Source organism: Trachemys scripta, chromosome 1 (assembly GCF_013100865.1).
Source record: "Trachemys scripta elegans isolate TJP31775 chromosome 1, CAS_Tse_1.0, whole genome shotgun sequence".
NCBI lineage: Eukaryota > Metazoa > Chordata > Testudines > Emydidae > Trachemys > Trachemys scripta.
Genome location: NC_048298.1, coordinates 145819010 through 145833849, shown reverse-complemented (window position 1 = coordinate 145833849; position 14840 = coordinate 145819010). Strand labels below are relative to the sequence as shown.

The following is a 14840-nucleotide window of genomic DNA, read 5'->3' as shown; positions in this document are numbered from 1 at the left end:
CATTTAGAGTTTCCTCTTTCCAAAGACCTAATGAATTTTAAATCAGGGTGGAGAAACAAAGAGCACAGTTACAAAACAGGGTGACACATTCATCACATTAAAGCTGTTTATTTCCATGTAGTCTCTTCACTAGAGCGGATGCAGGGTTTTCAAGTAACCAAGCAATATGGTTGCTGTAGTTTCAGAGGTTGGGAGGGGAGGCACGGCTGAGAATCTCTCCATCTGAAGAAGTGATGCGCAATATGATAAAGCTGCAGAAACTCTGCTTTATGGCACATTTCCCTGAACCTCAGGGTTGTTCAGACCCAAGAGTTTGGTTCACGACCCAGCCCCTATACAAATTATTTCAGCTTTAGGAATGTAAGTTTAGCACAGTTCTGACATATCTAACACGCTTCGTGTTTGTTGGCTGTAGATTGCCTGTAAAGAGATTACTCTTACCTTGTACCATCAGCGCCACAAGTGAAGTCTAGGCAAAATTTCCTTTCCGCTGACATTTGGCACATCTTCCAGCCCTGAACAGGCTAGGTCAGGAGGAGCTCATGTCCTACCATTCACACATTCAAAAAGGTCCCACCTGTGTAGTTCTCAATCTATTCTCCATGGACCACAAGTAATCTGCAGGGTGAAACCTCTTGAGAACCAAACAGTGTGAGGGGAGAAATGGGCCTATGAAAGGATCATTCTCTTATGAAGTGAAAATGCAGAATGAAAATGTTGTAGACCCAGGGCTCTTGCCCCAGATAGATCATAGATAGTTATCAAATGTCACCTAATGTAGCGGTGATCAGGCTGTGTTTTAGTCCCTAACTTCCATCTTCTTTTTGCCTCAGAAGAGACAGATGAAAATGCAACAGCTAAAGCTCGCTTCAATGGTACATCCCCGTTGCGGGAAGAAGGGCTCCCATCATGCAGCTGGCAGCAAGCCTCGGGGGTGGTTCCAAAAGTCATCCAGAACTATGTGTATTCCCGGCCTCCTCCCTGGTCGAACACTCTCCCGACCATCTTTGTAATCACGCCCACCTACACCAGGCCGGTGCAGAAGGCTGAGCTGACCCGGCTAGCCAACACCTTCCTACATGTGCAGAACCTGCACTGGGTGGTGGTGGAGGACTCACCCCGGAGGACCAACCTGGTGTCCAACCTGCTGGAGAAGGCGGGGCTCAATTTCACCCACCTGAATGTGGAGAGCCCGCAAAGTCTGAAGATGAGCGGACCCTGGATCCCATCCCACAAGCCAAGGGGGACACTGCAGAGGAACCTGGGGCTGCACTGGCTAAGAGACAGCTTCAACAACACACAGCCACCAGAAGGGGTTGTGTACTTTGCTGATGATGATAACACCTACAGCCTGGAGCTCTTCGAGGAGGTAGGAGCCATTGCGCTTCATGAAAGAGAAGAACAAAATGTAGCTGTCGCCCATAAAGACTAGATCCTGCCCTGTGTTCTGCAGTTACAAAGGACCCCAACCCAGTGGTACTAGCGTAGTTCTCCTGCACCAAGAGGGAGGAGGATTTGGTAGCCCCAGTCAAGGGCTCCACATCAGTGTGTGCCATGGAGCTCTGCTCCACCAGGGCTCCCTCTGCCTTCACATGCAAGGTGGTTGGGTACAGGGCAAGTGAGGCCAGAGAGCTGATAGCTTTGCAAATGTACCTGCCATTTTTTCCCAGTGAGGAAGGAGTGCTCCAGCCATGGGATGCAGATACAGGGCAACTCCACAGCTGCTCTGTGATCTGCATGGACAATTCCATCCCTCTTTAGCCCCTGCTAAGTCACATGACCATGCTGGTGCCAGGACATGGTGCTAAGCCTTTGTGCCCATGGTGAAAGGCTCCTCTTACAAAGTCTGTTCTGGGAGGTGTTGTAGAGGGAATGCTGTAGACCAGTGGAGGGTCAGGGTGAACTGAGTTGGTTTAAACAAGCCCCAAACAAAAACTTCACTCAAAACTCAAACCTGCCCTTGAGCACTTTATGGAGGTTGGAAAAAGTTTGTTCAACTTTCCAATCCCCCATTGTTTCCCTTTCCTCGTTCCACTATATTCTGGGCCCCAGCTAGGAGAAGAAGAACAAGCATGCAATGAGAAAGGGCTATTCTCATGGTATTTCCAGCCCAGCTAGAAGCAGGAAGCCAAACCAGAAATTTTATGGGAAAGCCAATTGCTCTGAGTTTTCCAGTATATTGCAAACTCAAGGGGATGATCATCCAGTAAGGTTCACCAAAGCATAGGGCACCACCCGAAACACACGTGCCCAAGTTATCCTATAGACCCCGTTTCCAATCCTCAAAAGTTATTTTGGTCTCCTTGAGGAGGACAAGAAGCCTCATCATCCTTCATTAGTTCATCCTTTCCTGCATCCCCTGTGGGCACTCTTAGGGAGCCCCACACACTTCTAGGAGGTGGCCATGGACGGTACGGGTGAGAGCATAGAGAAGGTTGCTGGGGATGAGGGCAAGGGAGTGTCAGAAGAGGGTGGCTGGCTGTGGAGACTGCTTAAGTCAGTCATAGGGTGGAGTCAGTTGGAATGATTAGTAGGAATCTGGTCAGGGTTAGGTGGTTTAACAGCACTGGGAATATTCATGTTTCTAAGGAACAATCAACACAAGGCCAATAAGAGGTTAGAGAGGATCTGAACATTCTGGGAGGATGGTAGGACTCTGTCTTTCTCCCTCTGTCTCTGGGGGACAGTAGATGGCAGATGATTGGAGGTTAAAGGGCGGTGGAACAGTCAGGTGTTGAGCGGAGGAGAATGATTGGAAGGAAGAGGAGGAGAGGGAAGTAAAAGTGACCTCAGACCTCCAGGGCATTGCATATCACCTCCCTGGCCCATAGTGTTGGTGGACAGAGTATCCTTCCAAGAGCCATTTGGTTGCATAGGAAGACACAGGTGGTGGATACCAAGTGTCCATAAAACGGAAGAAAGTGAGATTGCTGCTGTGGTCGTGAATAAGGAGAGATTTACCTCTTAGTGATGGGATGATGAAGGGGATGAATGGGAGTGAGGGTGAGTGGGGGCAATGGGAAGGTAGGGTGATGAGAATGGGGTTGCTTTGATTTCAGCGTTGTGAAGAAGGGGCTGGGGGATGGGAAGGTGGGCATGTGAGCATCAGAGCAGGGTGTTGAGAAGGTACAAATACAAAGTCAACAAAGCACTTTAGTGGGCAGGAGGAGTGGGGGTGATCATAAGGATGAGGTGGACAGGAAAGGATGGGGGAAAGCCTGGGGTATTCTGGAGGGTGGAAGTAAGAAGAGAGGAGGCAAAGAATGAAAAGGAGAAGGATACAAGGAGTTAAAGCAGGGTGGCTCGCGCAGGTGATGCTGGGGGAAAGGAGTCAAAGGGGGATAGAGCAGTAGGGGCATGGTATACATAGGGAGGTGGGGGTGAAATGACAGCATTGAACCTTTCACTGCACTGCTTCTCTCTGGCACACAGATGCGCTATACGAGGAGGGTATCCGTATGGCCAGTGGCCTTCGCTGGGGGTCTGAGGTACGAGTCTCCCATAGTGAGCCCAGCGGGGAAAGTGGTGGGCTGGAAGGTGGTTTTTGACCCTAACCGGCCCTTTGCTATTGACATGGCTGGATTTGCAGTCAGCATCAGACTGATCTTGGAGAGGCCTCAAGCCACTTTCAAGCTGGAGGGAATTAAAGGAGGCTACCAAGAAAGCAGCTTGCTGAAGGATTTGGTGACTATGGATGGACTGGAGCCCAAAGCAGCCAACTGCACAAAGGTCAGCATGACAAGGGATTTCAAAGCACAGCTCCCCCTTCTGGGGTCTACATTAAACCTCCGATATACTCCCTCCCTCCACCCCAGCATTTCAGGCCCCTGCTCCCCCTGTCACGGTCCTTCCCATTCTCCATTGCACCTGACCTTACACCAAAGCACATTAGCACAGAACAATAGTTAGGCAGATCAGTTAATATCTGTGAAGTGCTTTGCAGATGAAAAACCGTATGAGTCCAAAGAGGCATTATGGTTATTATGCATTATAATTATAGTATTAGAGGTGGGTCCCAGCTGCAGAATTCAGATCCTGATTCCCTCCCCAATTCCAGGGTTTGTAGCGGAAGGTTGATCTGGTGTCAGGCTCATCTCTCTTCATTGTTATTGTTTGTTTCATTTATGTGCATATTAATTTGTTGGGTATAAGAGCTCTAATAAACTCTGACGTCGCTTTCATTCAGACACCTAACATATTTTGGAGCCCTAACGGTTCAGGAACTAACACACTGGGATTGCTGGTCTTGATTTATCCATGGAATCCAAACCACCTGTGAACTCTCTGTGTGTTTCTCTGTAGGTTTTGGTCTGGCACACCAGGACCGAGAGGCCAATGCTAGCTAATGAAGGCAAACATGGATTTTCGGACCTAAGGATGGAGGTGTAAAAGGAGAGACAGACCCAGGCTGTGAGTATCCCTGTGCCTTTGACCTTTGTACTGTTCTTGTTAATATCTCTCTGTAAACATCTAAGTGCAGCCTAGTCCACAGACACACCGGCCCCAGACCGGTCTCTTATTTGATCTTTTGAGAATGGTACTATCGACAATGACTGAATGACCTCAGTGGTTTGCTCTTGCTGCTGAACGTAGTTCCAGTGACTGCTGGTGGTTACTGGAAGGGACTAATGTGACAAACACCAAAATTTCCCAACACGCTTTGGATTTCTGGTGGCCTGGGGTTTGAATTCATGGATCAATATCTGTCCCTGAGGTTTTGGTTCCATGTCAAAACCAAATCCAGAAGGGTTTTTCTGGTTCTGGTTTTGATTCTGATGTGACCCAATTCTTATGACATGACTGATCTGGCAAGATTTCCACGGTTACAGCAGAAAAAAACCTTCAAATCCAGCTGAGCTTGTGAGATTTTCATCAATTGCAGGGTCCAGTGGCCAATGTCCTGCCAATGCACGGCAACTGTGAGGGGTTGCTAGAACCCAAGGACTACAGTCACAGGAGGGCTACATAACCTCACTGCAGCCTACAAGAGAGGATTTTCTCCCCCCTGATCATTGCAGAGACCTCTTCTGTCAAGCTGCTTTATTTGACACCACACTTTCTGCCATGGCACACATCTGTTGCAAGAAGCAGTATGCTGAGTGCCTTGAGACCATGTGCATGTGCTCCCTTTGTCAGCAGTGTTGTCCCCTAGTTTTTGTCTACACTAGGTTTCTTTGTCAAAAACAGCCCCCTCACCCCCCAGTTCAGCTCTATCAGTGGTAACAATAATGGCAGCTCTAGCGTAGGCAAGAAGTTGGTAGCTGCCAGTGTCTTAATCACTGTGTCATCTAGACCTGCTTTGAACTAGTGCTGATAATGCCAAGGCTGCCTCGAGCCCTGTCCACACCATCACTCCCACCATTGCTGAACCACTGGAAAATGAAGAGTAAAAACTCAGCTTTTGCGCGCAGCAGCAGCGTACACCAGAGCTGTGCATCTGTAACCCCTCGGCGGTCAGTGTGTTACAGGTCCCTCTCTGGGCCCGAGACGCAGAGGACTGGGGCTTCTTTAGCTGGCTCTAGCTCAAGCTGTAGAGACTGTTGTGTTTAGCTGTGGGGGTCCCTAGTTCAGTCCCTGGTGTATCAGCTGAAATGGTGCTTGTCACTCACTTGTCACGGAAGACACTGAGATCTCATGGTCATGGGCAGCCATAGAACTCCCTCTCCCCTATATAAACAGACTGATAGGTACTGTTCTGGCTACATATTCTGTTGTGCAGCGTACTCCATTATGGATGGCGGTCATGTAGGTTATACCTTTCTCCACTATTGTGCACCAAAAGGGACACTCTTTCTCTTCTGTATGCTGCTCTCTCCCTCTCTCATTTTATCCCTGATCAGGCACTGAGTCCTCTATAACAAATGCCATGCCCGTGCCACATACTATCTGAGGGATGGTTTCCTGCAGATAATTTGTTATAAGAAACAATCTGCAACCCAGATAGGGCTGAGATATTCATGCACCGCCAGTGGCTTCACTACTGGAAAGAGTTTTGTCCCTTTCTGTGACTGTCCTATCTAGCTCATGTAGGCCAGATTCTCAGCTGGTGCCAACAGGGGCAGTTGACTTCAGTGCCCACTTACACCAACAGTGAAATGGACTCAACATCTTCAGGGTCCATTCAAGGGCAACTGCTCCAATATTCCAGGCTGTGTGTAACCCCCATTCCAGTAGGGATCTCCAAAGCAGCAGATATTTGGCATGAAGACACTTCATTGAAAAGCCCAGCAGCCTTAGGCAAGGGAGACTGCATTGGGAAGTACATCGAGAGCCAGACCACGCTGCAGTGCCTCCACTTAAAATTTTAACCCAGCACCATCAGTGGTGACTGTGCTAAACATCTGAGATCCCCATTTGCGTTTTTTGTCACTGTCCCTGATATCAGACCTGTTGTGTTTCAGAGCGTACCTAGACTCAAGTTTGTAGAGTCGGGTGTGGAGAAGACAAAGGTAAAATATTTCTCCCTCATTTGATTCAGGCTTCTGCAGCTGTAGTACTGGGCATATTTTTGTCTTTTAGTAAACATGTGGTGTCTCTCGCCTGGGGATTTGTCCCTGGTATGGGTTGGATCTCTCCGGCAGGGTCCAGTGCCTCTCGGAAGTCTCCCTTCCCTTCACTGTGATAGCTTAGATCCTGGGAATAAGGACCCAGGTAGACACTGCTTGCTGCTGGATTCAACACTTGATTAGCTCCCTGTCAGACTATTTGCAAGGCTTCCTGGCACAGGCTGCAGCGGGGTGCACTTCTCTTGGATACCACAGGCACAGTGCAAGGTGACATACGAGTCATGTAGACCTCACTTCAGCAGGTACAGCCATGAATACCATCTACTTCCTCCTTATCATATGCCCCCGTACCATTGATGGTGCCTCGCCAAATGAGTGCAGTGTGGTGTGAATCTGTGAGAGAACACCGTATTATCCATGTTAAAAGGGACATAAAAAGGGCAAAACAATTATACCCATGTCTTTGTCTTCCTTGTTTATGAGGGATAAAAAAAGGCCTGGAAGTTTAAAAAGTTTCTGCTAGTTTCTGCACTAGAAATTCTGATTTTGCTCACCTTGGTGTACTCTATGGAGGACTGAAGAACTGGTAGGATTAAGGACCATTAGTGAGGTCCTCAGCCCCCACTCCAACCCCTTTATGCTAGGCAAAAGGACAGGAATGACATAAAGGGGCCCTAAAAAACCCATACCTGGCCCGTGACGGATTCTCTCAGTGCAGGCACTGCAGAAGACAGCTATAAGGCTGTTCTTTGAGGTCCACCTGCAAACCTTGGCACTGGGGGTGTGCTGGGGAGGGCTGGGGATAGGAGGGGTGGGTCAGAGATGGGGGAAGTTCCTAGGGTTATCTAAATTAGGGGCCCCAGAGCAGCTCTAGATAAGGAACACTCAACGATGGCTTAATGCCACCATGGCACTTCCTCCTCCTAGGCTACAAGGTCTGGATTGGACCTCTAAGAGGCAAAACATCGAATCTCACCCTATGTGATTAGTTGAGAGGAGAAGTGGTTATCATTCAGCCTCCTTAAAAGGCTTTTTAAAAAATTGTGTGGGTTAATACTTTGAGATCTAGTGATGAAAATCAGCATATGAGCGAGCTGTATATTATATGATTACTAATAAATACCTATTTACAAACACACTTCAGAGAAAAGCACTCTCTGTTAAACATGCAGTTCCCCTGCCCTGTGAATTAAGAGCTTAAGAAAGCTCACAAGCCACATTTCTGAGACCCCCAATAAGTCCTCCAGAAAAAAACAGGGATGCCGTCCTTCTATTATTAAAAAAAAAAAAAAAAAAAAAACAGGGAAGGGGGAAAACATTATTCTGTTTTACCAACCCTTTAGGCCCCCTTCTTGCATCATAAAGGAACAAAAGAGAACACAAACCTCTTTTTTTTTTCTTTGCAGCAGGCATGTGTGTGAGAACTGCTCAGGTGTTCTGTCTAATCTACCGTTACATTTTATATCATCCGTCTCTCTTCTGGGCCTGTGTATTGATTAGAGTCAACACTTCACATGCTATATAAAATAACCATGCTTAAGTACAGTGTTACACGGTATCCTTGTTATATGGCTTCTTCTTGCCTGTGTGGACAGGAAAAAAAATGATAGTGCTGCTTTAGAGAACTGTGATTTAACCCTGGCTAACACCCATCCACGCTTGAGTTACAGCCATGTCAAAGAACCCAGTGACAATACAATTGCCCCTTGACTCAGTTATGGCACTTTGTAGCATAAAGGGTACCCAACCATGCCCTCCAACCCTGGGACTTGTCCCAGGCTATAACATGTTTAAAGAATACAACCACTGTCCCTCTTTCTATCCCAATAAATTGGGATAGAAAGTGTTGAACTGAGCCGAGGAAACATCCTGGGTCTCCTGATACAGTGTGTGGGATGCAGTCTCGAGGCATTTTGTCTGCATCCATACCTTTCTTACTCCATTTTTTGTTTGGTTCTGCAGGGGTACAGGGGAGAGTTTACTCCTGAGATGTGTCAACAGCAGCCTCCCACCTCACCAGCTTTGCTCAGCACTTTGTTGAAACCTTGGAGGAGTGCCCGGGTTGTGGCCATGTCTACCAACACCCCCACCGCCCCAAAGTCAGTAAAAACCAGGTCAGGGCTCGTGCGGTACCCCATGACCATACAGAATTTCAGCTTTGACTTTATGCACTGGCCACCAATCCCTGGCTGCAAGAGGTCTCCTGGGTCCTGTGTTTTCAATCACTTGTTGGAAGGCAACTTCATCAGAAACAATCTAAAATCCCCACTGTGCCATCTTTGGGCTGAAGCAATAGCATCCGGGCTGTCCAGTGGACAGAACACTTAGTGTGTATCCTGGGTCCCCCAGCGAGGACATGAAATTTGAGCTTCCGCAAGGCTTTGAGGATTCGGAGGAGGGAGATCTCGTGAAAGCACAAGGGGAAATCCACCAGCATAAGACAGGGTTGTTTTCAAAACCGTGTGAAAGCAAATCCAACCTGAGGGGTGTCCCTCTGAAGACGCAATGCTTGGCAGGGCTGTCTGTCTGAGACACTCTTGTCCATTACACACACTGGGGCAGGGGTCTAAGTGAGAGTACTTAATTCTACATTTCAGAGCTCAAGGAGGCACTTAGGCATCTCCTCTAAGGAATTGGGTGCCTAGGTGCTGATTTGAGAACCTCAACAGAGAACTGGGCTCCGTGTTTGGAAACTGGGGCCACACAGTGTCAAATCTTCATGTGCTGAGTTCTTTGGATAAACACCTTCTCCCATGCCAGGGAGAGGTAGGACCTCACAGCTCCTGTGCCTCATAGGCTGTCTTGCTGTGTGTTCTCTCCGACACTGGAAAGCAGGGGACAGTGCCTGGATGGACTTTAAAGCCCTGTCCCCAGCCCTGGAATCCTTGTTGCACTAGCATGAAGCATTTGAGTTGATAAAAAGTCTTGGATTGTATATATGGAATTCTTCTCTAAACTCCAGTCTAGAACCAGATCTCTAAGAAGTGGAGGGGAATGGACAGTGAAGAACCATAAGTCTCTGATCACCCTCTGTGAGGAAGATCAGTGGGACAGAGAACATCACCATCAAGAAACAAACCTTGAGGAACTGGAAGTGAGGAGACAGTAAATGGCAACTAAACAGCAGTGAAAGTGACAAGACTGAACTTTGAGAAGAATGCCGGCGTGAGCAGAGAAAGGACTGTGTCCAGTCTGGAGCAAGCCTCATTCCCCTGGTGGGGCAGGACACAGGTAGCCTGGATAGAATTCAAAGAAAGAGAAGGCAATAGGAACGGAGGCTGAACAGGATTTAAAGCACAAGTGTTTGTACAGTGAGTGTGTGGGAGGGAGGTTGTTACTCAGATTTCTACAGGAAGAGTCCTTGAACAATCCTAAAAATGCCCTTTCATCACACCTTGGAAACAATTTTCCCTCACGCCATAAAAAAACAAAGCCCCAGGCTTTCAAAATGCGTTGAAGCTTTTCATGGCTGGGGGAATTGGAGCAGGACATGTTATGAGTAACTGAGCCACCCCCAAAAAATTTGGGCAGGCAGGCAATTTATCTATTTGTTGGCTTATTTAAATTATGGTCCTTTTCTGCCTATTTCCTGGTTTTTAACCTGGCTCATCTAACATGGTTATGAAAGAGATTTTTTCCTCCCCTGTTATCCCACACTCTTCTAGATCTCACTGAGGAATGGCAGATCTTGCATTCACTGCTGAAATATCATATTTCTTATTTTTTTTAACTGAGGTCTTTAATCAGCAAAATAATCAGAAGCACAGTAATAAGGGGAATAAATTATAAGGGAAAGAAAGATGCTTTATGTGAGAGGGGCAGGCAGCCTTAAGAGTGTGTCAAGTTTTCCCACTCTTCCAGCAGTCGTAGCCTGGACCGAATGTGTGCAAGTGCTTGCCCCAGTCAGAACATGCCCACCATAGAATTCTGGGAAGCTCCTGAGAAAAGGACCACTAAAAATATCTGAGGAGTAGAGATGGGCCTTGTCCCACTCTCATGGAAGTCAGTAGCAAAACTTCCACTGCTCACTTTGAAGGGAGCAAGTGTAAAAGGGAAAGCGGAAGAGAGATGAAACATATCTGAACAGAAGGCACAAGAGATAATGTAATGGGTGGCAAATAGAGAAACGGAGAGAGGCTTCAGTTTGAGTTTGGCGGGTCTCTGGCCAGTGCCCAAATGGGTCGATGTCCACTAACTGGCCACCATTTTGGCCATCTCAGTTTGGAGGCGAAGAAGTGAATAGGCCCTGGAGACTGAACTCCGCACTTGCTCCTAGAAAGAGTCCTTCCAGGGCAGGGGTGTGGCACATTGGCAGGGGGGTCGTGAGGGAAGCCTTTCTCTGCCATTGCCCATGCTGTACCTATCCTGGATCCAGAGGTGGTCAGTCTCTAGGATTGTCCATTGTCTGAGCTCTGCGGTCCCTCTCTCACCTGAGTGGGTGGGCCTTTCATTCAGGTGGGCCCAACCCACCAATCCCAGTCATCACATAGGATAGCTCCTTTCACCAGCACTAGACTGACACCAGCATTAAAAAGAGAAAGTGACCTTTTTGCCTCCTTTGTTTCTGGTATAAATGAACGAGCAAGAGAAAGGAAATAAAGGGGCTGATTTAAGATCTTTCACTTTCCCATGGGGCCAGGGTGCCCCTCCACTAGGGGAAGAGGAAGTGACATTGTTCAGTAAAACCCGTTAACTAAGGAGAATTGTAGACTCTGGTTCAAGCCTTGCTTAGGGCCCTAAGTAAAACAATGGAGTTGCTCTGAGTGTAGTACCTAGTGAATGTTTCTATCTAGGTTCTTACATGGCCCTCATCACCATAGTAACTGAGCATCTCCCAGGCACTGGTGGATTTTTTTATTCTCACAGAAATCCTGCGAGAAAGCAAAGTATTATTTTCCCCATTTTACATATGGGGAACTGAGACACTGAGAGACGGAGGCCAACTCTACACTATAGACTTCTTGCTGGCATAGCTGTGTTGGTCAGGGGTGTGACAAGGTGTGATCTCTGACTGACAGAGCTGTGCTGACCAAGGCCCATAGGGAGATGCAGTTATGCCAGCAAAACTGTGCTTTGTCTGGGATAACTTAGTTCACTCGGGAGGCTGGAGTAAGCTATACCAGCAAAAGTACAGTTTTGTCAGTATAAGTTGTGTCCACACTAGAAGCACTTTGCCGGTATAGTATACAAGTGTAGCTATACCAGCAAGGCGTTCCCCGTGTAGACTTGGCCTGAGAATTTGTCTACACTTGAAAGATTTGCCGTTATACCTAAACCAGTGTAGCCATGCCGGCACATCCTTGTAGTGTAGACACAGCTTTGGCCATGTCTACACTACAAAGACTATAATGGCATAGCTACAGTGCCAGCGTAACTCTGTAGGGTAGATGCAGCCTACCGCAAAGAAAGGGTTTTTTCTGTTGCTGTAGGAACACCACCTCCCTGAGTGATGGAGCTAGGTTGACAGACGCATTCTATATAGAATCATAGACTCATAGAAATATAGGGCTAGAAGGGACCTCAGGAGGTCATCAAGTCCAGCCCCCTGCACTGAGGTAGCACCAAGTAAACTTCCAAGTAAATTCTTCCATTGACCTAGCTGCATCTACACTGAGGTTTAGGCTGGCATATCTACGGCATTCAGGGTTGTGGATTTTTCAGAACCCCGAGTTCCATAGCTATGTTGGTCTAAATTTTAAGTGTAGACTGGCCTTCTATGGCAAAAAAATAATCCTTTTGCTGGGATAGCCTATACCAGTCTCCCAAGCACAATAAGCTACACCAGCAAAAAAACTTTTGCCAGAACAGCTGTGTTGGCAAAAATCACATCCCTAACCAACATGGATAGGTCTCAGTAGTAGAGCCAGTAATTGCATCAGGCTACAGTCCAGTCTGGGGGTCCGTAATCACAAGACCATTCTATCAGTCTGCACAACTGGTTGTTTCTTCATAGAGGAGACTAAGGGTAGCAGAGAGTGCTAGTAGGAACTCAGGTGCATTTGCAGAGCTATGAGGAGGTCAAGAACTGGAAGAGCAAGAGGTGCCACATGTTAGGATGCCAGCTTTTCAGAAAGGTCCCAAGAGTGGGACAGCAGTGAGTGCTGCAGGTCAGGTTTGAGATGCATAGTAGGAGTTGGGAAGGGTGGATACAGGACTGGAATAACGGGAAACTGTGGGTTTGGTTTGCTGTACTTACAGTGTGGGAAAAGCATCACAGCCCCTGGATTTAAGCAGAATATTAATGTCTGATATTCATATTCTCTGCAATGCATTGGAGTCACCAAACAATGAATATTATTAACCTTTCCTGTTCTAATAGCAAAAAATAATGTTAACAAGAAAGAGAGAATGGCCAGGAAGTCATTTGTTTATAATGAATGGTACTGGGGCATTATTAAACATGCTGTGAAATGGTCAGTATAGAACTGTGGTCTTGCTTACAGTGCAAGCAGCTGTCTCCTTCCAGCAAAAAGGCAGTGACTTTATAATAGAGAATATACTGTGGAGGGAGCCTCTGTTCTAAGTCAGAAGGTTTCCAAGGGCCTTCTCTTGAGTATAGTCTTCATCTGATGCTAGAGCCATGAGGGAGGAAAGATAGTATACAGTTTCCTTCCTCCAGGGCTGTGGAGGCTGCAGATGTGATGGGGGTGAGGGATAAGATGGAGGGGAAGATGATTTCATTGTCTAAATTCCTCAGATCATGGCTTCTCCACCCCAACCTGATCTTAAGGTGGCATGGTCCTTAAGGCTGGTGACATTGAAAACTAAAGTGACCCATAAAAAAGACACTAAGAGATGCAAACCACGGTTGGCGCTGCTTACCCCTAAGAAGCCATCACTGATGAGTTGCCTGTTTGTCTTCACTCAGGGAGGGGGCAATACAATTAAGGAAGTGGATGAGTGGGATATGGATATGTAAGGACAGTCAGTTCTGAATCGCAAGGTGGAACAGGAGGGACCAGGAAAGGTTTACAAAAGCTGAAAACCTGGTTCTTCTCCATCTGAAATCTTTCTCCCTTCAGTTCTTCTGCACACTGCATTTTGTATATGTTTTGGTTTACTATTCTAGGAGGGAGGCCAATCTCAGGCCCTACGGGACTGGCACAGAAATGCTAAGGCAGTAAATCCCAAACTATGGACCACAGAGCACTTGGTCTGTGGTGAGCTAGCTTTTTCCATGGTTCTAATACTCCTCAATGTTTCCACCTGCTAAATCAGATTAAAATAAGTTAAAAATACATGAACTACTTTCCTAATATTACTTTTCCATGCAAGCAATTGCTGTGATTTCCACAGGAGTGTTCCACAGCTGTGAATCAGAGGATTGGATCAAGACAACTGCAAATGGGAGAGAAGGTCTGGCTTGTACAGTTGTGAACAGTACCGGGTTTACGGCGCCATGGCGCTGGGCCCAGAGTTAGAAGGGGCCCCGGCCAGCCCGATCCCCCAGCTGGCTGAACTGGCCAGGAAAGCTGCCCCCGCCCCGCCTCTTCCCACCCCTGTTCCACCCCCACTCTGCCCCTTACCCCCAAACATCCTCCCTTGAGCTACGCATCCTGGGGGACTGCAGCAGGAGTCGGGCCCGCCCTGCACTCAGTAGGTGGTGGGAAGTGGAGCGACCTGGCCCCAGCCCGCTCCGCTGGCTCCCAGCCACACTGCCGGTGAGTGCTGGGGGGCAGTTCCCCCCTCCCCCCCCAGTCCAGGAGCCAGGGGAGCAGAGAGGAGCGGGCTGGGTCTGGATCACTCTACTTCCCGCTGCCCCATGAGCGTGGGGTCGGGCCCACCCTGCAATCACTGAGCGGCAGGAAGTGGAGCAACCCAGCCCCAACCTGCCCCACTCCGCCAGCTTGTGCTGGCAGTTTCCCCCCTGCCCCCCAAGCCTGGGGAGGAGATGGAGCGGTGGGGAAGGGGAAGGGGAAGGGGCATGGGCTGGGAAAGAGAAGGGGATGGGGGAATTGGAGGCAGGGGGGAAGCTGAAGCCTAGCATGCAGCATCACATTGGCAGAAGCTGGGCCTTCCTGTTAAGCAGGCCTATCAAACCCTCACCCTGACAAGCCCCCCCCCCCCTGCATCTGTACCACCCCAATGAGCCCCCCCGACACCCTCCCCATTGATCCCCAACCACCTGTATCTTCACCCAAATGAACCCCACCTCCTCTGCACCTAGACCCCCCCTCGCTGAGCCCCAAACACCTTCACCTGGGGGAAGTGGGGGCTGTGTGATCAGGAATGGGTGGGAAGATGAGGGCTGAGTGATGGTGAATGGGAGAGCACATGAGTCCACCTGATGATGAATAGGAGATGCTCCACACAATCACAGGTGGGTGGGGGCAT

The 14840-nt window shown here is 48.3% G+C and overlaps 1 protein-coding gene across 3 annotated transcripts in view; it reads left to right on the top strand.

Annotated features, from left to right (window-relative positions):
- LOC117886859 (galactosylgalactosylxylosylprotein 3-beta-glucuronosyltransferase 1-like) overlaps positions 1 to 13744 on the top strand; it is a 44227-nt gene extending 30483 nt beyond the window's left edge. For all 3 annotated transcript variants that reach the window (XM_034788964.1, XM_034788968.1, XM_034788958.1), the window contains 4 exons: positions 834 to 1369; positions 3433 to 3729; positions 4303 to 4410; positions 8469 to 13744. In XM_034788964.1, the coding sequence (XP_034644855.1) occupies positions 834 to 1369; positions 3433 to 3729; positions 4303 to 4389 (920 nt within the window). In that variant the 3' untranslated portion in view covers positions 4390 to 4410; positions 8469 to 13744. The remainder of the gene's footprint in view (positions 1 to 833; positions 1370 to 3432; positions 3730 to 4302; positions 4411 to 8468) is intronic.
- The last annotated feature ends 1096 nt before the right edge of the window (positions 13745 to 14840 follow it).